The sequence below is a fragment of the Macrobrachium nipponense genome, chromosome 19, assembly GCF_015104395.2.
Source record: "Macrobrachium nipponense isolate FS-2020 chromosome 19, ASM1510439v2, whole genome shotgun sequence".
Taxonomy (NCBI): Eukaryota; Metazoa; Arthropoda; class Malacostraca; order Decapoda; family Palaemonidae; genus Macrobrachium; species Macrobrachium nipponense.
In genome coordinates, this window is record NC_061088.1 from 28,411,362 (window position 1) to 28,437,221 (window position 25,860).

General features: G+C 34.9%; 1 protein-coding gene across 10 annotated transcripts in view; it reads left to right on the plus strand.

The window, feature by feature from the left end:
• LOC135215441 (kinesin-like protein KIF3A) overlaps window positions 1-25,860 on the plus strand; it is a 169,455-nt gene that overhangs the window by 96,766 nt on the left and 46,829 nt on the right. For 8 of the 10 annotated variants that reach the window (XR_010314686.1, XR_010314685.1, XM_064250102.1 and 5 more), the window contains 10 exons: window positions 5,862-6,003; window positions 6,872-6,966; window positions 7,742-7,883; window positions 17,780-17,898; window positions 18,129-18,233; window positions 18,845-18,959; window positions 19,871-19,981; window positions 24,159-24,304; window positions 24,722-24,807; window positions 25,677-25,715. Coding sequence is in view for 8 of the 10 variants with exons in the window: in XM_064250102.1 (XP_064106172.1) it covers window positions 5,862-6,003; window positions 6,872-6,966; window positions 7,742-7,883; window positions 17,780-17,898; window positions 18,129-18,233; window positions 18,845-18,959; window positions 19,871-19,981; window positions 24,159-24,304; window positions 24,722-24,807; window positions 25,677-25,715 (1,100 nt within the window). In the remaining 2 variants the exon portion in view is untranslated. The remainder of the gene's footprint in view (window positions 1-5,861; window positions 6,004-6,871; window positions 6,967-7,741; window positions 7,884-17,779; window positions 17,899-18,128; window positions 18,234-18,844; window positions 18,960-19,870; window positions 19,982-24,158; window positions 24,305-24,721; window positions 24,808-25,676; window positions 25,716-25,860) is intronic. The other 2 variants (XM_064250129.1, XM_064250179.1) reach the window with 1 other exon arrangement.

Consider the following 25,860-nt stretch of genomic DNA (forward strand, 5'->3'; position numbering starts at 1 on the left):
ACTTGTTGTTCGCATCAAAATACTTTGCAAATTAACAATGTTGTTTTTGCTGTTGAAAGTTATTGTAAATTAATCCTTGTATTGCTATTGATGGGCATTGTAGATTAATCCTGGTCAGGCCCGTACTGAGGGGGGGAGTCGGGGGGTGAACGACTCCCCCACTCAAATTTCTGGAAGTCCATATTTTCTGTGACTGTCCTTTTCATTGAACTGTACTTACAAAGTAATAAATAATTTTTTATTTAAATCAAAGTATATAACAACAACAAATAAAGTAACTTGCATATTATCGTTAACATAATAAATGAATCTTCAGTAAAACTGAAGGAATATTCTTGAATTTCAGTGCAAACTTTCAAAATTATAAGTAAAATTCTGTTAACCAAAGTCGGTACTTTTAATAACATCTAATCGGGTAGAAGTGCATAGACCACATACCCAATTTTTCTTCTTAATATAACTAAAATAACATTTTCAAGCATTTCGTCTTGTATATACATATGTATCCAATGACATTTTTAGAAGAAAAGGTCCAGCTTTGGGAAAAACAACCTCCCCCCACCATAAAAAAAACTCTAGGTACGGGCCTGCCGGTTTTGTTGCTATTTGAAATCGTTGCAATTTAATCCTGGTGTTTCTATATAAAGGCATTATAAGTTAACCCAGGTGTTGTTGGCTTCCAAAGGTAATGTTGAGAGTATCCAAAGTTACTAGAAATGAATACTTGTGTTGGGGGTATCGACAGGTATCGTAGATTAATCTTGATGATGTTGGTAAACAAAATTTATCGTAAATTAATTCAGTTGTTGCTGTATCGAAAGATATTGTAAATCAATCCTGATGTTCGGATTGAAAGGATTATAAATTAATTCTGGTGGTGTTGTTATTCAAAGATATCGTAAATTAACTGTTGTTTTTGTTGGTATCTAAATGTATCGGAATTAATAATGGTGCTAAAGGAATCAAGATTAATTTAAAATTAATCCAGGTGTTGTTACTACTGAAAAGCATTGGAAATTAATCCTGGTGTTGTTAATCAATCCTTTTGTTGTTGGCATTGAAAGGGATTATGAATTAATACTCTTCTTGTTGTTATTCAAAGTTATTATAAATCAATCCTGGTTTTTATAGGTATCGAAATGTATCGTCATTTAATCCTGGTGCTAACTAGATTGAAAATAATTGAAAATCAATCCTCTCGTAGGTGGGATGTCAGTGTATTATAATCCACTTCTCTGGCTTCAATTCGTGGAAGAACACTGTTTGCAGTGAGATTAAGCTTACTCATAGGATACAGTCACCTTTGCTAGTTTCCGTTTTCTGCTTGGGTGTAAAAATTTCATCACGCTCTCTACTGCTGGGAATCGATTCGGGGGAGACGGGCCTCCAGAAGTTTGCAGACCCCTTGTGCTTTGCACGGTCTTTGTCCTCGGCCTGCTGTGATAGACTGTGATTGAATGTCTGTGTTTGTATGGTATGTGTGCATATATATATGTATATTATATATTATATATATATATATATATATTATGTGTGTGTGTGTGTGTTGTGTGTGTATTATATATATATATATATATATATATATATATATATATATATATATATATATATATATATATATATATGTATATATATATATTCACATACACATACACACATGCATACGCGCGCGCGCACACACACACAAACACACACACGCACACACACACACACACACACACACACACATATATATATATATATATATATATATATATATATATATATATATATGTGTGTGTGTGTGTGTGTGTGTGTGTGTGTGTGTGTAGTGATTGAAGAACTGGGCAAGAACTCATTATGGGGAATAACTTGACCAAAGTGTCCACAGGAGGCCTGGAGACGCGGTTGTCGCTTACAAGCTTTATTTAAGTCATTTAGTGCCCTCTTTCCGTGCGATCCCGTAAATATGGTACTATTTAAAAGAACATGCAAAATCCTTAATTCAGCCTTCTTTTCTTCAGAATAAATATCCTTTAAAATTCTGCAGTGGCTTTCAATTCCTGTAGATATTTCGTCGTAGAGACAACAGTCTGGTTTTACTCTCACATAGTATATCAGAGCAATATTTCAAGCAAGGAACTCTCGTAAATTGAAGTTTTCTGTTACGGAGCACACCCACAAGCTGTAAAACAGTATTGTATTAAAATTCATGGTTCTACGTATCCAGCGGTAACCCATTAACATGTCATGCATTTCAACAAAGGGCTACAAATCACGTATATGGCTTGAAATTCTCGACATATCTGGCAACTTGAGACCAGAATTAATGCAAAACTGACAACTCGTGAGATCACCGAATATCTTTTTTTTTAGTTAAATGAATTAAAAATGGGGATCGACTCTAAGTTGGGTATATAAAATGGATGAGCGAGGCGCCGCAGAGAAAGCCACACCACGTCATGACTTGCCTGGTTCTACGAAAACTTCAGTCAATGGGGACAGGAAAACACAAGGAAGTGACACTGAAAAATATTCCCACACCAGATGAGGCATCAATAGTGAACCTATAAAAAATGCCCTAAATTTTCACAATTTAGGCTGGATTCCCTTTTATCGAATTTGTACCCAGTAGTTGGTATCGGTTTATCCTTACTTAAGTTCAGCTGGTATTAGGGCTCTTTAAACTTTCTTCAGTGGAGAGTGAGGGACATCAAGCACTCATTTTCCGCAGTTTAGAGTTTAGGTAAAATCCGAATGATACAGAAAATGTTTGGTGTAACAATCATATTAACTGACAAAAATAAATAAGATAAAATCTATCAAACTGTCCATTTGCAGTCGATAAGTCTATGACGTAAATTAGTACATGTAAACTCCTTGCTAAAAACCAAACCTGTATAGCCAAAGAAAAAAAAAATGCGCCCATAACGTAAAGGTCGCAGGACGGAAAGCTTATAAAGAAACCATGCATTTACAAAAAGGTCAGTAGACGGACAAGTAGGAAAAATAGATTAGGTACGCACATTTCAAAATAGGTAGACTTTAAATTGCAGCTTATGCAAACTTCAGTAGATTCGTTTTATACCTCAGAAGGGTAAAGTGTTTTGTTTGTTTTCTGCATTTTAAGATGATTTTATATATATATATATATGTGTATATATAATATTATATAATATATATACTATATATATATATATATATATATATATATATATATATCATAAGATAATATATATATATATATATATATATATCATGATTAAGTCTGTCGTATAGTCGAAGTGTTTCGCTGTATTATTTTTAATTCTTTTCGTTGAAAGCATGTTGTGTTAGCAATAGAATAACGTCGGTATCACTGTTATTATCATAATTATTATTATTGTTTTCCTTGTTAATTCCGGCATTATTGCTTACAAGACGAGTAGTGCAATCGATAGTAATAGAATTACCCAGCAAGAGATTATTTATGAAGTTCATAGATTTTTTAAAGATAAACCATTAAAAAAAGTTCTTTTAAAGATTTGAAAGTGGTAGCATTTTTGTATTAATGTGTTGTAATTAATGCGTCAAGAACAGTCAATAAGATTCATTATGCATTTGAATTGTTTCAAGGTACAGCGGAGATTGGACGTTAATAACTGACAGATTTTTCCTGTCAATTAGATGGATTGCGTTTGTTCTGGTAATTTTCTTTTCTAGCTGATACGCACACACACGCAGATATATACATATATATATATATATATATATATATATATATATATATATATATATCTATATATACATGTGTATAATATATACATGTATATATATATATATATACATGTGTGTGTGTGTGTGTGTGTGGGAATATGTATGTATGCATGTATGTGTGAATATCCATGAAACAAGGCGTCGAGCTAGCAGCCTTATCTCAAGAATACGTGTTCAACACCATACGCCTTTTTCCCTTGTAAAATAGAAGCCGTGTTATATACATACATACATACATTATGTATAATTATATATATATATATATATATATATATATATATGCATATATATACACATATGTATATCATGGAATTGTAACTTGCTCTATATATATATGAATCGAATTACTCATTTGTATATATTCGAGAAATAGAACTACTTAGCATTCATTTCCATATTGATGACATTAGCTATTACTGCTGTGAGTAACTTAGCATGTATGATCGTGACCACATCCAGTATGTCTATAGGTGTTTCAGCAAAAGGTCATTGACTCAGTAAGCCACATGTGAACTTTGGTTCCCCAGAACCCAGGAAGGAATAAGATACGCAGTTCGCTGAACACCTGTCGTTACCACCTGTCTAAGCGTTTTCTCGTTTTGTTTTGAAGTTTTATGTATTTGCTTACTAATAGAAGCAGACATTTCTCTTTTCAGCTTAACATTGAATTTATCTGTTTCAATGGGACGTACTCATAATACTGGTTTCTAGGCAAGGAAGTGCGTAGTCTGTATATGTGCATTCGACAACATTTTGTTTACATGTATAGTATACATACAGACACTTATTTTTATTATAGATTGCTATAATTAACTGCCATATCTCATGCGCCACCTCTGATGAATATTGCAACGTCCATTGATTGATGCAGACCCATTATTACAAGTAATAGCCATAACTACACGTAATAGTAGTTGTTTACGCGTTGCATGATGGCTGTCATTCATGACGTTACAGGAAGTTTGTTTTCAGAGCCATTACGCTTAGTGATTACAGGCATGCATTCAGTTCCATGACGCCTACACACGGCTACTAATTAAAGTGTGGTGCTTTCAGCGCCTAGATATGCAGTAATTACGACTGTAGTGAGAAAATCTTTTTTTTAATGATGTTTATCTATTTATTTATTGCTGTTCTGCAGAATTTACGCTTTTTAATGAATGGCAGTTATAAAGAAGATTTATTCAACGTCCGTTCACGGGGGTATGTTGTGACCTCGATCTTATTTGAAATGATTTTCTATTTAAGGTTTATTTTCGTCCTTTCTTGCGCTCATTCCCTAGTTCTGATGGATCAGCATGAATCGGTTCCGGCTGGAGAATGAAGGAAGAATTTGCAGCATGTGAGAAATTTTTCCCATTTGCTATTTGCTCATTGTTTACATCAGTACTTCTACACGATTTTCATGGCGCTTTCGCTCTTTTCCACATCGGTATATTTTGGGGGATAACGAATAATTACAGTATTTTAGTAATAGAAATGCAACGTGCTAATGTCATGTGAGGAATAAGCCTATTTATCACATAGGCCTGTTTCAGATAGAAATTTCTATTTGTTTATTGTTTTCTTCGGTATTTATGTGATTTTCTTAGCTCCCCCTCTCTTTTCCACAACATCCTTTGGGGATAACGCAACAGGCTACTTTATTAGTAATAGTTATCCAATGTGCTAACGTCTTGTGATGAATAGACCTATTTTCCGCAGCCTTATTTTCAGGATATTTCAGATGAAAATTTCGACTCTTTTTCGTGAGTGCTACATCAGCGTCATGATAGATTTGACATTTATAAATTATTTTTTTACCGCTTCATGTGGAATATGAAATAGCTGAGTTGTAAAAAAATTTGTATCGTTATTAAAAGAATGTAACTGGTTTCATATTAAGAGAAACTTGGATTCTAAGCTTAAAATCTTAACATTTTTATTGTTTTCTTCAGAAATAAATACGCATCTCTTAACCAAAAAGACTGTAGGCAGCAACATATGTCTATGATATCCGAGTTCATTTCAGCCAACTGCCTGCCCGTTCGAATGAACATCTGTCTACACAGCATGACTTCCCTCCCCTAAGCATTTGCACACAACACCTGTGTTATTGATTTTTTTCTCCCTTTCCTCATTTGCAGGTTATTGATTTGTTAAACATAGGGACGAATCAGAAACCTCTCCAGGTCAGATGGAGCAAAAAGAAACGCGGCTTCTTCGTTGAGAATCTGTTCGAAATTGAATGCGCCGAATTAGATGATCTTCTGGCCGTCTTGGAAGAAGGTAAGAGAGAGAGAGAGACGAGACGAGAGGATGAGGAGGCGAGAGAGAGAGAGAGAGAGAGAGAGAGAGAGAGAGAGAGAGAGAGAGAGTATTTGATACATAGTTTGCAACTTTGAGTGTCTAGAAATACTCCCTACAAGAACTTTTGATTATTCTTAATTATAATATTGAGACAATTACCAGTTTTCAACGTAGGATACTAATATGATTTTGGATGATAATAAAATAACTGACTTGAGAGAAAGTTACAAGGATTAGGATGCCTCAAAGACTTGTTAGTCCATCCGAGGAGACATCGTGCGCTCACTTATCTCTAGGAGCAGGTTTTACTGTTCATTCTCAGTGTCTTGATGATTTTGTCTAGCTTTCTTTTAAACTCTTCCACACAGTTGCTGTTTACAACTACTGGTGGCAATTTATTCCATGTGTCACATATCTTTTTTGTAAGGAAGTTCCCACAATGAGATGTATTGTATCTCTTCAGCTCTAGTTTCTATCCATTATTTCTTGTCTGGTAATAGAGAGAGAGAGAGAGAGAGAGAGAGGAGAGAGAGGAGAGAGAGAGAGAGAGTATGATGTTAATGAATACCTATTCTTTATATCCTCTCACATCGATTCAGCATTGACTTGTGATTTTTGCTGAATGTACAAGACTTGTGATGGTTACTCAGACAACCCTGAGGACACCTCTGAAGAAAAAGTTGGTTATGCCGTAGTATACGTAAACATAAAGCACAAACTTTTAAAATTTTACCTTTATAATTCTTCAGGCGTGTGAAATGTTTTTAGCTACTGAAAATGTATGCGCAGTAAGATATCAAATACTTTTTATTTCTGGAAACTCATTGACCCTTTCCGCTTCTTGCAGGCCTGAGGAATCGAGCCGTAGCCTCTCACAATATGAACGAATATTCGTCCAGGAGTCACACCATATTGACTGTGAACATCACGTCTGAGCAAAAGGTACAGAGTATTCGATGTTTAAGTATTGTATCTGTAGACGTCAAAAGAACCGTGCTGTGCAGGTTGAATAGTAATTTTCTGACACTTACCTATGTTGAAATTAGTGCATTGGTTGTTTGTGTATCGTTTATTCATTTAATTTTTTATAATTTTGTTTCATGCAGGTTTTCCTTCCTTTTTTGTTTATTCTTTATGGAAATCTGGAGTACCGTCTACCGTGGACGGCATTAAAAGTTTACAGCGACCCTTTTAAGGTCGTAGCTACTTTGCTCTGTGGTTTACTTTTTTATCTGTTCCCTTTGTATTTTTAACTGCGCAATTTCCCTACTTTCACTTCATAAGAACAAATCCTTCGTGCGAGTCCTGTGTGATTACATATGCAGGACTCTGTGGTTCCGTCAAACTATTTCCTAGCGTTAATATCATGACGTTTCCAGCCTCCGTAAGGAGGAAGTGCCGTCAGTGCATATCATGTGGTGCACTGTAGGCATTACTGAAGATTCTCTGCAGCGCCCCTTTTCATTCCTTTTACTGTATCTCCGTTCATATCAGCATTCTTCCATCTTATTTTCCATCCTCTCGTAACAATTGATTCATAGTGCAACTACGAGGTTTTCATCCTGTTACACATTTCAAACCTTTTTACTAAAAAATTCCATTTCAGCGCTGAATGGCCTCATAGTGCTTGGACTTTAGCCTAAATCCTATACTTTATTCTGTTCTATTATATGACGTTACCAGCGGACTGACTGTGTCTCTGTCTCCCATCCCACAGGCTGACGACGGAGTGTACGTCACGAGAAACGGAAAGATCAACTTCGTCGACTTGGCTGGATCCGAGATGACGAAGAAGACCAACTCGGAAGGGAAGACCTTAGAGGAGGCAAACAACATCAACAAGTCCCTCATGGTTCTTGGTAAGTGGAAGTCAAAACCAAGTCATCTCAATCATTGTCTGTAGGTCTACGTGTTTGTGTGTGAGGGTGGTTGGACGTACTGCTGATAAGCCTTCAGTGTAGTCTTCAGTTCAGGGACATTGGAATTGGAAATGAAATTGTGCCTTGTGAGAGACTCGTTTATCGGACACCTCCTCCCACCCTGTGAGAGGCGTAGCACCAGTAAAAGATGCATTTACATGACGCCCAAAAGGGTTGAGTCACATAGCGGAACGACCCTTGTCATAAGCGTTGGGCTCTGACACTGAAGCAAGTACAGTTTGAGCTAAACCTTTATATATATATTATATATATATATAATATATATATAATATCTATATATATATATATATATATATATATATATATATAGTATATATATTATTATATATATATATATATATAAATATAACCTTTGCATTTTTATTTTTATAAAAAAAAAAAAGTAGACAAAAGAAAAGGAATGATACCCGCTCCTAAAGGAACACACGTCTGATGTTGAATAATAGTAATAAGAATAACATAAGAACACATACATGACAGCAGGAATAATAATAATAATGATAATAATAGTGGTAAAATCACATACGCATACCAGTCACTGATAATTGGGGAAAGTTAGAAAACGTGGCTGTGACCATTATCTTGATCTTCCCCCAGAGCCATCCCTTGTTAGGGGAGAGCTAAAATGTTAAATGTTTCGTTATCTCATCTTCCAAACTCTGCATCTCTGCCTTCGTCCTTTCCTGATGATTTCCAATTTTCTACCTTTTAAGGGACGAACCTGATGTTAAAGTTCGCAGTTAATGTTGCTTATATCCCTTGTTAAAATTGGCCGTGGCTTTATAATTCTAAGGCCTGTCATTCGCTCGTCCCTTCGGTTACCACATTGACAGGTTTGTTTTTGAAACGAAAAGACTCCTCTGAATATTTCCGTTGCCAGTCTTCCTTAGTACTTCATCTCAGGCCTCTTGTAAATTATTAAATATTTTCTCTAGGGCATAGCAGTTGATTTATTTTTCCCAATATTGGAAGTCCTGTAGAAGTACATCTCTCTGATTGGGTACCGTAATACCAAACCCTTCCCATCTTCATTTTTATTTGTAATTTATGATCTTTATCGCCTCTGCGTACAAAGAAAAACGGTGAGAGACGTAAACACAGGTAGTAATCTACTTACCATTTCCATAATATCGATTATCGGTTATTGACTCTACCACGTAGGTTGCTGTCATAAGGTTCTGCTGATCACGATGGGCTCATATTATTACAAAAGATTATTCCTATAAAAGTAATCTCGTTTCGCTTTCCAATATTAATGACCTTGATGAAGATTACGGACGTCATCCAACTTTTTTCTCTATTGAAGTGGACGCCTTAAGTTAGTTAGTTTAAAATTTATTATAATAATGTTATTGCTATTTATTTACGGTTGTTTATTTAGATTCTTGTCTTTCAGCAGTGTTACTATTAAGGATTTCATATGCCGTGTGTGCTGGGTTAGTCTTTTCTGAAAAGAAATAGTAAAGTATCATTTGCACTACTGATATGGCAAAGTATCCGCAAGCATTAAAGAGCATAAACTGATTCCTGTAATAGGAAAAACATGTACGAACAGGTAGATGATAAATAAATGAAAATGTAAACCCGCAGACAGATAAATAATAATGTAATCAAGATACATAAGCCCCAGATAGGTAAATGACGAGAAAAGTAAAAATATAAACCAGCAAACGGATGAATGAAAATAATAGGTACATTTGAACACAGACGGATAAATGGTAGTATATTAAAAATTTATTAACTCATAAACGGATAATATGATATATATATATATATATATATATATATATATATATAATATATATATATATAAATATATATATATATATATATATATTATTATATGTATGTGCGTGAACCAAAAGCAGGTAAATGGTAAAACAATCAAAATATAAAACCAGAAACGGATTAATAATAATATGATAATATTATATAAGCCCAGGAACGCTCAAATGTAAATGCAATAAGAATATAGACCAACAGATGTAAAGCAGTGGAATATAAACCCACAAGCGAATAAATGATATTGTAATGAAAGTTTAAACTTACAGACAGGTAAAAAATAAAGCAAGAAAACTGCGAACTAACAAATAAACCAGTAAAACAAAAACCCAACGAAGATACAAACCAACAACTAATAAAGTAATGAAATTACGAACCCCCTGTGGGAAGATGGCAGCTGCCCGTCGTTTTGGGCCTTGGAACAACCCAATCGTTATTCTCTTTGATGCGAATTGACGTGGAGCCGGGAATGCTCGGCCCAGTACGAGATGATTGATGGCGTAAACAAAACACTGTCATGTCAAGGTTAGGTCGCTGTTTGTGCAACGTAGGTAGGTAGGTGGGTAGGTGCCTATGCGGGTGAATTCGGCTGACTGTTTACTGCGTCCTCCTTCATGTTGTGCTTTTTGTTTGTGTGAGTTTGCTGTTTCCTTATTTGTGAGGGAGGTTTTTGTTTAATGTTACGCTGTTTTTTGTTAGTTTTTTATGAACTTGCGTTTCATGTTGCTTTTTGTGAACGCATTTTGGATGTTGCTTTTTGTGAATGCGTTTGATGTTGCGGGTTTTTTTTAGGTATGAATGAATGTGTGGAATTAATGTTGGTGTGTTTTGCGGGCTGATATAACCTTAATGTGGCTTCTTTTTTCTAGTAAACTTTAATATTAATTATGATTTGTTTGATTAAGAGTCTCTCTCTCTCTCTCTCTCTCGTTCTTCTCTCTTCCCTCTCTCAACCACTTCTCTCCTTCTCTCCTCTCCCCTCTCTCTCCTCCCTTCCTGACTTTTTTGTTTTTGGGGGGAGTGGATTCTTGGGTATCTTTTAGTTTGCTTATCAAATTCCGTCAACTGGTATTCGTAAATTGTATCCCATAGAAGTAGTAGAAAAATAAAACTTTGGACTTGAAGTTGTCAACGGACTCACATTATGTTATTATATCAGTTTCATGTAAAATTGCATTTAACTCATAAATAAAGAAACTGCATGCTAGAATAAGTCGGATTTTTTTTGGGGGTGGGGGGTGTTGAAATTATAGTTGCATAATGTTCATTATTGATAAATTCAGTATATATCAGGTACCAATGCTGCAACAACATTAAATAAAAAAATCCTGTTTCTTTTATGTTGAGTAAATCTTGGAAGAAGTAGATAGATATACTATATATTACTGTGTGACCTTTAGCTTCGTTGGGTAATGCATTTTGGATAAAAAATGTCCAAGTATATATTAGATGTGAATAGTTTCTTAATTTCAAACATTTTAACCAGTAACCTTGAAGAAGTGCATTTATTTCTTTTATCAGAACTTTTCCTTTATGATCCACACCATATTTAAAACAGAGGAAAAGCTTCGCTGCAGTGTAATTATTCCGAAGCCTAATCCAGCGTATTAACGAAGACCTGGGGATTTCCAAACTCTGTATTTGCGTTTTTACGAATATAGATGACGTGATCTAAGTCAACACGCACGAGGAAAGCAGTATTGTGATTTATAAACTCATTAGTAGGTGGTTCGCCTCAGACATCATTCATTCTTAGGCCTGATTTTCTGGTTTATCTTAAATCGTATGATGATTTTCCCCCCGAAAAAAATCATCACAGGGAAAGTCTTTTTAATTGTACGGGATTATGTAGTTTGTGATTTTTTCCTAGGTCGTTAGGTCAAATGAATCTTAATCAGGGTTAATGTTTTTTTTTTTTTTTTTTTTTTTTTTTTTTTTTTTTTTTTATAAAAACAAAACATTAGACGCTGAGCATTTTATTTGTTTTCTCTGCAATTTTTTGGGGTAAAATCGTATGACGTTATTCAGACTAATGAACTTTCTTTCATGAAAATGATTCGGTTCTGTGTTTTTATTTTGCGATCCTTATTTCCGAAGATTTGCCCGAATGATTCACCGTTTGATGAAAGTTTAATTTGCGTTTAAGAGTAAGAACAATAATTGGTGTTATAATGATTCGTTAAAGTCTTTTTTAGAAAAGTTGATTAATTATTCCTTATTGTTCTAAATATGTAATCATGGAAATAAGAAAGGTGTATAGCAGAAGGGCGTTTATTCATGAGTACGTGGGTGAGATTGATTATTGACAGAGATAATTGACTGTCTGTTGTGGGACCCCGAACTGAAGTATGAAGGGATGAAGCTCTGATACGATTAAATTGTTATTTAGTTTTATGGCGTGCGTTTTGTTGAATATGTGTGTGTGTGTGTGAGAGAGAGAGAGAGAGAGAGAATCTTACACCTTACAGCTCGTTCGGGTTTCCCCAGGTCCCTCAGTGTGAGGCACTTCTAACCTGTGGCCTTGCCTCTAACTGAGAGAGAGAGAGAGAGAGAGAGAGAGAGTTGCATATCCTTTTACGTGACTTTAAACCTAAGTGAAGTATATATTGTCAAGAGCAGATCTCATTTAATGATTTGCAAATCAATGGGATACGATTTCTGGCAACAGATTCAAGGCCATGAAATTGTGACATTTTTGTCAGGAAGGAACCTAAGTAAAATCAAGTATGCAATGATTCCGTCAAAGCGAGTGCAGCCATTTTTTTGAAATTCCATTGCAGGCACTGTTGTTATCTGAAGTCCAGGATCGATTCCATATCGAAATTGGTTTTGTGACGTCACTACTGGATGCTATGATTATCTATATAGATTATGAACGATTAGGATTATTATTATCTATGTAGATTTTGAACGATTATGAATATTATTACCTAAATAGATTATGAACGATTATGATTAATATTATCTGTATAGGTTATGAACATCTGGGTTTGAGCTGAAGTAACTACGAACCCGAAATTCAGTTTGGATTGAAGGCACCTTTTTTTTTATTTGTGATCTTTGCTGCTTCTTATAGTTACTACTACTGATGCAACTGGTTCTTATCCTGATTTATTATTATAATCAGATCTGAAGTCAGTGAATGCAATGGAAGTGCGAAGTTACTGTATTGATATTATAAATATTAATGTTACTGTATTATAATATTATTATAACTATTACTATTACTGTAACTATTGAAATATTGTTATTAGTAATATTTGGATTGAAGAATGGTAATATCAGGATGAGGTGGAGAGAGAGAGAGAGAGAGAGAGAGAGAGAGAGAGAGAGAGGGAAGGGAGAGGGGGGTGATAGGAGTGGCCCAGTACTTCACGCCTCTTCTTCCAACCTTAAAACGTCGATGAACGAGCAAATCAAACCCCGGCGGGGGGTTGGGGCGGGGTGAGGGGGTGGCGAGTTCTGGTGTTATGTTGGCCCTGGAAACGACAAATCAATGGGAACCTGACAATGTGCATGCATGACCTCTAGTCTGCGTTTTTTTTTTTATACTGTGTTTTGAATGGATTTGTGTGCTTGTTTGCATGTACGTCCCTGTTTGATGCGAAGTAGGAAATTTAAACCTGTAAATTTGGGAAATTGACGCTCTTTTACGCCACTTCTTAGGAAGGGGAGAGATTATGTACTGTGTGATTGAAGAGGGTTATAATCATATATATTAAAGCCTTTGCCATTTAAATATCTTTAAATCTGCCAAGCTTAGAAAATAAAAGACATTTTAGCTGTACAGTCACAGAGGCGGTCTCTCATTTTTCTCCTTAAGGAGCAATGTAAAAGGGACAATATAAACGGAAGATATTATTGTCATAAAAATGAAGAGAAAAATGTAAGCGAAACAGTTAGACATTCCAGCTGCAGCAGCTGTAAATTACTTGGGTTTAAAAGAGCCACTTCATTTTATTTGAGATGGCCATTAGTGATTTCTCAGAACAGCTATAAATATCAGTCAGCCATTCTGTACAGTGTTAGCGATTTGCGATGATGTGGATGTACCACCTTAATGCAAGTTCCAAGACATGTTGGAACACAGGTTGTATGATGTGCCTCATTTAGATTTAAAATTAAACCATGATGCAAGTTACGAATTCCGATACTAATTTCAGTGCATATCCTAGTACAAATTTTACGGTTTACTTCGATACAAATTTTAAGGTATGGCCATATACTACATACTTTGATGGAGATTTAAAGGTATAGCTGGATATAAATTTTAAGCCATGCCCTAATAAAAATTTTAGAGCTACCCTGATTAAAATGTCAAGTTATACCCCGTCACAAATCAAAGGTCGTCATATTTTGTCATCAGAGCACCGAGAATATATACAGATTTTAGTGAATGTTCATATTTTTCCCCGTGGAGTTTAAACAGCGGCGGAGGTAAGGACCTCTCGAAAGTAAATCTGTGGCTCATCCTGCAAAGGAGGGGAATGATATTGATGACATCATAGTGTTTTGAGAGTATCAGTTTGTAATAAGACTTTGGTTTATATTTACTTTTTATCCGGTTTATCATTTTGCCTCACAACATTATTATACCATTTTTAACCCGTATAACACCGATCCTCTCACTATCACTATCGTTTTCTTGATTTTAGTTTTCTGTGCAAGAAAACTTTTGAGATGTCTTTGCCTGTCCGTCCGCACTTTCTCTGTCCGTCCTCTGATCTTAAGAACTACTGAGGCTAGAGAGCTGCAAATTGTTATGTTGATCATCCACCCTCCAGTCATCAAACACCAGATTGCAACCCTCTAGCCTCAGTAATTTTTATTTTATTTAAGGTTAAATTTAGCCATGACAGTGCGCCTGGCACCACTATAACTGCCACCAACAGAGGCCACCACCGGGCTGTGGCTGCTGAAAGTTTCATGGGCCGCTTCTGAGAGTCTCATACAGCATTATACGATGAACAGAAACTTGATTGAACTTTTACTTATTCGAGGCACTCAGCTCCTTACAGCTACCCTGCGATTATGCTGTTACCTTCCTCTGGATAATATGCTCATTTACATGTACTCGTAACTACCTGTCACAATGCAGAACTCAAGAATAGCCATCCGTCTTATGACATTATTATCTGTCTATTAATAAAGATGTTAGGTAAAATATAGCTCTCACAATTACGGAACTTGCAGAAGAATTTGGACACCAGCTCGATTTTAATGACACTGGTTTTATTCACATGATTTGATCATGTCCAGGTAATACCAGACAGTTGTCGTTATATCTTTTATTTTTATTTCAGTAGAATTTTCGTCTAGGTATAATTTTCAGTGAATTCGGGTGAGTCAAGTACATGAATAAGGGGCTGTTTGTTTATTGAATCAGCTGTAATAAAACAGTATACAAAATTCAAATTTAAATTTTGATGTATTTTTTTGAGTTTTGCGGAAGTTGTAACGAAAAACAAAATGGAAAAGTGAATTGGAAGGAAAATATTTTGGGCTCTTGTTAGTTATGAATGTAGTCCGATGCCTGCCTTCGCCCATCAGTCGACCCAGCTGGGTACCAACGTCACCTGGAGTCGAGAAAGGGGCATGGGGGGGGGGGGGGCTATAGTAGATTCACATCAACCGTGCATCTGATGTCTAGGCCAGTCCCTTACGACGCTCCTGATCGGCTGTTGATAAGCCAATGACAGGGCTGGAAACTCTGTCTCTCGAGAGAGTTCACATAGGCAGGACGTATGTTCCACCTCTCCTGAGGTATACATCTTTCAAATGTATCCCTCAGGAGAGGTGGAACATACATCCTGCCTATGTGAACTCTCGAGAGAGAGACTGAGAGTATCCAGCCCTGTGATTGGCTTATCAACAGCCAATCAGGAGCGTGGTAAGGGACTGGCCTAGCCATCAGATGCACGGTTGATGTGAATTTACTATAGCACCCTCATCATATATTAAGCACCTACTATAGATATAAAATGATGTTATGTACTTATAATCATATGCTCATTTCTGGATTATCGCTTGAAATATTCAGCAGATGTCCACTCACGAGTTTGCCACTGGTCCATTTATAGGTATTGAGATTGTCGTACGAAAAAAAAAAATCTAGTAAAAAGTAAATGTTAAGTACAATAAAAAAAAAGTCGAAAGCAGAGCAGCCTCACTTCCGAATTTGAATGCCTCCCAAAACTTTAATGTATGAGAGAGAGAGAGAGAGAGAGAGAGAGAGAGAGAGAGAGAGAGAGAGAGAGAGAGAGAGAGAGAGAGAGAGAGAGAGAGAGTCTTAATAGCCTATATCAATCTTTGAAATATTCCGCATGATGGAGTAATGATCATTTTCATTTCCCATATCCTGAAAAGTAATGTATAATGTTTAATGGAACTGAATGAAACGTTAAAAATTTTTGTGTAGTAATACTAAATTATTTTTATCGTAAGAGAATGTTCATTTTAGCCATGGAGGTATCATGATCATGATACCTTTAAGGCTTTAGCCAAGTTCTTGTTTCTTTTCTCGTGTTACTTCGGTGTTCGATGACGATTAAGATACGGGTCTCTAAGGAAACGTATAAACAAGCTGCCTTGCTCCTGGTAATCTCTCTCTCTCTCTCTCTCTCTCTCTCTCTCTCTCTCAATGATTAGATTGCAAAGCACGAGTATTAATTTACTGTAGTTCATTTCGCCAGTTCCCATTAGACATTTTAACCAAAGCCTCGTAAAACATCTCGTCGCTCATGAAATGCAATTGCAGTGTTATGTGTTGTCAACAAGTTGTCACCAGCCGGATAAGTTATACTTGCCATTAGTTAGTTATTAGGGATGATCGTTGGTATGTTTGACACAAACTGATTTCTGGGCGAGGGAGAACGTTCCCAGAATTGTAGTCGTTTGTTTAGGGGGCGGTAAACTTGAACAGAGCCAGTATGACTCAGTTCGCCATGATATGCTTCCTATTCGTTGTTTGACATGGTAGTGTGTCATTTCATTCCTAACCTCTTAAGAAAAACCTAACGTAAAGACGTTTATGGTGATGATGTATCAGGGTGTATTTCAGGAAACGTTTCATTCAGATTTTAAGGTTAAACTGAGACATGCTAACAAATTTATTTATTTGTCACCGATCAGGTAATTAAAAGTCAGGTCACTTAGTAAATTATGCACAGTTTCAAAGTTCTGTGTTTTTGATTAGAAATGTTTTATCAACCCAAACAAAGCTTATTTAAGTTCATTATCTTTCATCTCCAGACCTCCCCTATAATGAATGGGAGTCCATAACGTCATTTATGGCTAAAGATTGCTATCAATTCCGGAGGTTAATCGTTTGAGCGTAAAGGTCATATTCGCCCGAGGAGCAGGCCAACCTTCTGTCAAAATATTTGGTTTTGATATAGAGATTGGTATGCAAGTTCATAACCTTTTGACTTATTTCAAGACATTTGCGCTCATTTTAAATCACACTAATAATAGTTGTATTTATTGACGACTTCATGTGTCTGCATACATTATATTTATAAATAGGCTTATATCATCTGTATACATACATTTATAGATAAGTAATTTTTGCATATATTGCATTTACAAATAGACTTTCATATTATCTATAAGCATTGCATATAACAAATATTCATCAATATTATATCTATATTTTACATTCACAAATAAACTCCAAAAGTCATTGTATTATCATATTTCTTGCATATTGATTTAAAACCCTGCTTCAAGGGAAGAATGTTCAACAACGGCTTTGCCTTGGTTTTAGGGTGCTGTATTCCATGATCTGATACACCATAAGCTTATATAGAGTAGCATCCAAAGGGAGATATACTTGTTACACGTTTCACATTTTCATTTCATTTATTGCGTCTGAATTCTCTTCTCTTTTATTAACTAACCTTGTACAGAAGTGATGATGTCCTGCTAACGCAAATTTCACTTTGGTGCATTCCTGAGTATGTCATACTTTTAGTCATAATATGACTACGTACATTAAACCTGTCATTTGAATCGAACTCTGTTCCTACCCACAGGCACTTGCATTGCTGCTCTTTCTGATTCCCGCAAGCGAGATGGCCATGTCCCATACAGGGATTCTAAGCTGACCAAGTTATTAGCTGACAGCTTAGCTGGAAATGGAGTCACCTTAATGGTAATGGATTTTGAAATTGCAGTTGTGCCTGGCACTGTTAGCTATGTTATGATTAATATTGTAGTTGAGTTTTCACCAACTGATTTTCCAAATGATGGGTTCATTCCAGTGGTAGTAAGTGGGCATATATGTTGAAATATATTAGGGGAATTCATGACCTTTTTGCTGATTCCATAATAATGTGTGCATCATGAATAATAATGATGACAATAAATGGCATTATCTTCCAGATTGCATGTGTTTCTCCAGCAAAATCCAATATTAGCGAAACAATCAACACCTTGCGGTATGCCTCAAGGGCTAAACGAATCCGCACCAAACCTATAATCGTAATGGTAATTATTACAAATTATTTGCTTTTACTCAATTTGATGGTTGCTACCACATTGATAAGTATTTAAAATCTGTAAGTGAATGGAATCTGTTTCCTTATATTATTATTTTTTGTTCGGTAAATACATAAATGATCATGTTCACTTTGACTGAGAAAGAGAAATTTCAGTATCACGCATGCAGTATAAAAAATTCTATATACGATACTGTGCTATGCAAATATACTGTACTCCCAGTACTCATATGTGTATTCCATGTTGGGAAATTGCAATCAATGTAAAATCCCAAATACAGTCCTGCTAACCCAGTTTTGTACTGAATACTCTAACATATAAATCATTTTTGAAACTCATAGTTGGGTGCATCTTATTCATTGTCTGTTTCTTGCCCACGAAAAATTTTGAAGGGTACGTTCATTTGTGTAGTTTATATATAAAGATTTTATGGTTCCTAGACTCAGTTCCATGAACTGTGTGGGTAAAGCAAGTACGTGTGTCATTTATTCTCATATTTTTTTTATAAGTTGACCAACTCACATACATATTTAGGTAAATCAAAGAAGCTCCTATTGAATTTCTTTTTCTGTAGTTCACATTGCTTATTTCACCCTCAGGACCCAAAAGAGAAAGTTATTATGAGTTTGCAACGAGAAGTCAGTCTTTTGAGAGAAGAAAATGCCCACTTGAAAATGCTGCTTGACATAGCTGCTGTTGATGGAGTTCCTAATGGTAGGATATATATCAGTACTTTCTGCCTTGAATTGTAATTTTTCTCATTTAATGAAAGTTTTGATGTGATTTCATAGTGCTTGGAGTTAAGAATGATGGTCTATAATAAATGGAGGAAGTTTAAGTTGATCTATTTAAAAAGGTTATACTGCAATTAATATATTTTTGATTCCATGTATATTGTGGCCAATCATTTTAAACACATACAAGTATTGTGAGGTTGAATGTCATATAAATATATTGTTTAGCAGTGGTTGTGGCTGTTCTATACAGCATTTGATAATTAAAAGCGCTTTATAATATGTGATAATTACAGTAACTGTAATATGAAGTTTTTATGTAAGTGTCAGTGTATTGTTTTTTATATCGTTCTGTTGTATCTGAACTGTAACTCTAACTTAGTATGCATCTAATTAGTATAACAGTACTCTATGCAAAGTTGAAGATGTTAGTATGTTATGAACATTAAATATTTGTAGGCCTACTTCTAAATAGCTAATTAGTTTACAGTTTGTTTAGCAGTATCACATGTGGGCTTAAATGAGTAGGTGAGGCAGTCCCCGGTTATCAGCGGGGCTTCCCTTCCGATGGGCTTGATGATAAGCAAAAATTGCCATTAACTGAAACTCGGCAATTTATGGCGCATATGACACCAATAACCGGATTTTGGCGCTGATAACAGGTTAATAGCGCCTCTGTTAGGTATGTATTGGTACCATAACTCTGTTATTGCCGCTGATAACCGGAAATTGGTGCATTTTGGCGGCAAAATCGCTGATTATATGGCGCCAGACAAGCACCATAAAACCGGATCACCATTAATCGAGTCCGCCAATAACCAGGGACTGCCTTATATGTATTTTATAAAACAGTCCAATGAAACTAATTTCTTGAAAATGTTGAAATTGCAGGTACTGGAGAGGCACAAAATGGACAGACTGATGCTGAAGGCAATATCATTCACCTCAGAGGAATTGGTGAACTTAATGGTGCTGGTAATGATGGGAAAACACATGTAAATTGTGAGTTATTGCTACAGAAATACTGATACTGTACCAGTACAACTGTAATTGTAAAATACAATAATTGTTATAACTCAATGACTTATATGGATAATGTACTGTACTCTAGTACAGCTGTAATTATAAAAATGCAAAACTAATTGTTATAACTCTATGAATCACCAAGAAGAAATATGTATAATTTTTCTTTGGAAACAGTAATTTAAGAAAATAATTGCATCAGATTAATGATCTACAGTATTTTATATTCCCAAGTGGGCAAGTTATGTAATGAACAGACAGACTGGGGTTGGTGAACCATTATTTAGTAAAACAATCATTATTGAATTTTTAACTAATAGATGGCAAAGCGAAATTATTGATAGGCACAACAGGTGTAATGTCCATTTTTTTTATTGTGTATATATGTGCTTTGGCTTTGAAAACAAGTTTGTTGTTTATACATAAAATAGTACTGCGCTCTATTTGCATCAGTTGTATCTCTTCAGTTGAGACCTGTGGTTGCTGAATCTCTTAATAGAGAGTTAGCTAAAATTAGTATATGGTTCAAATTATGAGGGATGAAGTTAAACCCTACCAAACTCAAAGTATGGTTGATCGTAGTTTAAGATATTGAAACCATCCCCTAAAACGCACACATCTACACACATTCACACATCTTTTCATTGATAGTGTTTCTTCAACCTGATGCAGCTCATTTAAAACTCTATGGCCCATTTCTGATTACAAATTCACTTTTGAGAAACCTATCCAGTCTGTCTATTCTTCATTTGCACAAAATATCCGTATATCAAGTTATTCATTCAAGCTTTTTAGAGGCATGTCTTCTGAGGATATGTTTTTATTCTTATAGTATACATATTTTGAATATTGTTCCCCTGTTTCGTCTTCAAACTTGAGTTTTTGTTAAATTTCATATCCATGATCTTGATATTAATCTCTGGCACCATTTTTCATAATTCAGTTTGTCTGTAACATTCAGATCTTCCAAGACTATACCATTCACTACATACTCCTCGAAATGTGGTTAATTCTAGCAATGTTTCCTTTTCTCTTGGAAATTTCTAGGGATTTTATTCCTCTTGGGACAACATTATGATATCTACATATTCCTTATATAGTTGAATCATTTGAACTTTAGAAGCTAAAACTTGATACTATAATTAATTCACAGCACCCGCACGTCTAGTGTCCAGCCCCGTCCCTTATGACGCTCCTGATTAGCTGTTGATCAGCCAGTCACAGGGCAGGAAAGTTACAAACTGGCCAGTGTCTCTCAAAATGTTATATAGTGAGCATCTCTGCTCCAACCTCTCCTGACAGACACGTCTTTCAAAAGTTATAACTTTCATTACACCTCAATTTTACCTGAAGAAAAGTAGTGTTCCCAATTTCATCACTAAACATCAAGCCAATGATTTAAGGATTTTAATGATATATACGTTATGTGCTTCAGTAAACTTAATTCTAAAATATGCATTGTTAAATAAACATGAAATTTTAAGGTAAAATACATTCTTCCATTCCTTACATGAGATCGCAATGCATTCATCATTTATCGTCTTGTGTTTCATACAGTATCGTAGCTTAAAAGTCATGGATGACAATGCTACCAAAGTACATTATAGGTATGGCAATCGATATGAAAAGATTAAGAATATTATATCTCTCTCTCTCATCTTCGTGTAGTCATATCCTTGTCAAGTGATGAGTCGATGATGTCATTATCGTGATCACGATCCCTCTTATGGTGGAAAAAGAAAAATAAGACATCATTATCATCACTATCATTATCCTATAGTGGAAATCTCTACATTAAAAAAAAATTGTTACTTAGAGAGATATTGATAACTTATAAAGGAAATTCATTCATCCCATTAGTTTTTCTTTCACTTCAATCTTTTCTCCTTTTCTCATCCTTGACATTTAAGCTACGATATTGTATGAAACTCAAGACGATAAATGATGAATGCACTGCGATGTCATATAAGGAATGAAAGAATATATTTTATCTTAAAATTTCATGTTTATTTCACTATAGTACAGTGAACCCCGATATTCGCGGACTCCGGATTCACTGACTCATGTATTTGCAGATTTCTCTCTGGAACATAATAGTATCCCCATTATTCGCAGAAAATTAGCCAATTCGGTATATTTTTCTATGATGAATATCCACAAATTCTTGTTTTTTTTTTGTTTAATCAGTTTCATCATGAAATACATTTTTTGTGATAAAACTATTTAAAAAGCACAGGTATATATAACATTTTTTGTGGGGTTTTCTTGAGTTTTTACTAACAAAATAGGCAATTTTAAACATTTTTAAAGGGGTTTCAACTATTTGCGGATTGTAGCTATTCTAGGGGTTGTCTGGTACACATCCCCTACGAATACTGGGGAACACTGTACATATTTTAGCAATAAGTTTACTGAAGCACATAATTCATCATTAAAATCCTTAAACCATTGGCTTGATGATGTTTAATGATGAAATTGGGAAACACTACTTTTCTTCGGGTAAAACTGAGGTGTAATGAAAGTTGTAACTTTTGAAAGATGATCTGTCAGTAGAGGTTGGAGCTGAGATGCTCAGTATATGATGTTTTGAGAGACAATGACCAGTTTTTAACTTTCCAGCCCTGTGACTGGCTGTTCAACAGCCAATCAGGAGCATCGTAAGGGACGGGGCTGGGCACCAGGTACACGGGTGCTGTGAATTAATTATAGAAATGCATATTTGTTGTACAAGCTCACATGAGTCTCACTTCATAGTTTATTTGTTTTTATAATTTAATTTTCTCATTTATTTATTTTTATACATATTCATATTTCTTCATCTTATTTCTTATTTTTTCTGTACTGGTCCATTTCCCTGGTCAGGTCCCTTTGACTTGTAGGACTCTGCTTTTTCAATTACAGAATAGACTATGTACTAATAATAATAATAACTAATAATAATAATAATAATAATAATAATAATAATAATAATAATAATAATAATAACTGCTGCTTCAGCACTATTAATCTTATAAAGAGTCTTCTCTATCTTTCTGATGACGGCTTTCTCGTTGTTGCTTAGACTGGCGAGCAACGCACCAAAGGGCATGGTAAAATTCGGTTGAGTCATTTGATTTATTATTGCTTATACAATAATACCGAATTTTACCATGCCCTTTGGTGCGTTGCTCGCCAGTCTAAGCAACAACGAGAAAGCCGTCATCAGAAAGATAGAGAAGACTCTTTATAAGATTAATAGTGCTGAAGCAGCAGTCATTTTTAACAAAACATGTCTACGAGAGGGTCTCCTTCCGAAATAATAATAATAATAATAATAGATTAGTATATGCAGCCCTTTAAATAATAATATTAATAATACATAATATAATAATGAAAGGCAGAATTAGAAGCTAATACAGGTATATGATTTTATTGTTTATGTTTTTATTGTTAATAATGTTGAAGCACACTCATGGTTTGTTGGAGATAGTGTATGTGTTTGACTACAGTAGCAAGTGACATAAGACTCCTCACTGCTTGATCGGAAAAGAATGGAGAACACTCAAGAAGCAATGTTTTGTCCAGCATTGCACAGCTCAGTAACAGATATGTATGTAAAACAATCACCTGAACCCAGATGACTTCAGATATATTATTGGGTACTCCCATGTGTACGTAATTGCTCTGAGAGCAATTTTTTTATGTCATATTAAGGAAGAGTTATTTCTGGATGAAAATCTCAAATCAAAGAGATATTTCTGAGCAAATTTGTCCTAAAGTGAAGCCTACCAGTATATGCTTTTTTGGATGCATTACCAGTGGGAGATGTCTCCTTTAATTACCGATACGTAAATGTAGTTCTGTCTGACCTGACATGAGATAGGAAGGTTAGTATAAATCTGAATTAGCCAAGGCTTGCTTCATATCTGAAGACTCACATTCTTAGCAGTTTAAGAAAGATCTGACCATAGAAAAGACCACCCTGTGAAATAGTAATTTCAAGTTTAATGTGTTCTCTGATACTGTTGTCTATATCAGTTTACTACTTCGTGATGTTATATGCAGACATAATACTTTATGTGTGTAGGTTATGATAAAGGAAAATTATCATGGCCGTAATATATTATAATTGCAGGAATTCTGATAAAGAAGTAATATTCTTTTTTTTGTTTTTCAGTCCATCCAACCATGCCATCTCGCCAGGCATCTTTTAGAGTTGATAAAGAAAAACTAGCAAGTCTTGATAATGCAGAACTCATCAATCTTGTACAGCAGTATATGATACAACATGAAAGTGTTATGAGGGAGAACAAAGAGCTTCAGGTAATGATAATATAGATTTTCTTGTTACTGCACTTATCTGTATACCGTACGTGTTTAATATACAGTACTAAATGAAATGTATTCGTGCTTCATGCTAAACTTTTATGTAGACATAGTCAAACTTAGTGTTTGATGCAGGTTTCTTCTTTTTAATGCTCTTGAGTTAAATTTGGGTAATATTCTTAACATGAAATAAGCTGATCATGGTCAATTTTATTATGAAAATTTTACCAAAGTACATACATTAAATTTTCCCGTAATTTTTCTTATAAATTACAATAAACTATTGAATAAAGTATACTTTTATCCACAAAGGAAATGGATTAGATATTCAAATCAAATGAGGTTTTTAATTTGCATATTATTAACAAATTCTGGGAATACAAAAGGAAACTAATGAATTAAAAATTATTGTAGGCAGTAACAGAAGCACTGGCAAGGGATCAAGATTTAGTGTGCAAGGAAAATGAACGACTTCTGAGAAAACTCGAGGATGTCAGCAGGTAATTTTGCCCTTAAATGCTAGCAGCCATTGGATCTCTGATATCAGTAATGCTCTTATTTTGCATTAAAGCTTTCTACTTAGTAAAGTGGATTTTTGAGGTAGCTGTTGGACAGTAGAAAGTAGAATTGTGGCTTGTAAAGAGCTTTAGACAGTACCCAGAATTATTCTGCACTGAATGTTTCCCAGTTATAAATTGTATATGCAAATGCTTTTAATTGCAAATTCTTTTATCGTTAAATGTTACTGAATGTTGGAATTTAGTGTGTAATTTATTACTTCTCTTGATATGTGCAATACAAGTACTAGTAATATTCTTTATTCATTCCATGTGTAATTACTGTATAAGTTTTCGTAAAACTGCATGTTTCATCTTCAACTTGCCATTTTAGCTAGAATAAAATTATGAATCAGGTGTAAAAGCAGTGCATGCATAGAAAACGAATAAAAAGAAGCACAATATTTCTTTTATCCAACTATTACCTAAGTAATGTGGTGTGAAGATTTAGAAAATTTAGAAACCTATGCAATTTAATTTCTCCTGAATAGTCTTGTTTAGTGTGAATGATTCTGTCCTAAGAGGAGGAATTTGTGTCTTCTTTTATCATTTTCTTAGCTTCTCATTATTACATGCACCCTCTTAAATAAGACTTAGGAGCACCTATACTTGAAACATGAAAATACTTTGCTTAAGTCCAGTCAAGTTTTACAATCACTTGCAAACTAATTTTCATTCTGTAAATGGAAAAATTAAATGCAAGTGTATCAGTGCTTGATTAGGTCGTTAAAAAATGTTTGCAGTGCCAGGCAGATAAGTTTGCTAGAGAATATTTAGACTTTTAAAACCTGTTTGGTCACTCTTCATTGCAGGGGAACTGATACTGATAGTAAATCAGCTAAAGATGAGAGGTAAGTGACGCCCTGCAATATGTCTTGCTTGAGCAGTGGCTCTTGTGATAGTCCCATGTTTTGTGATTGTCTGTTGAATTAAGCCTGTTTTTGGATTGATTTCTAAATGTGTGATGTAGGGGCTTATTTGTTACATCTTAGTGCC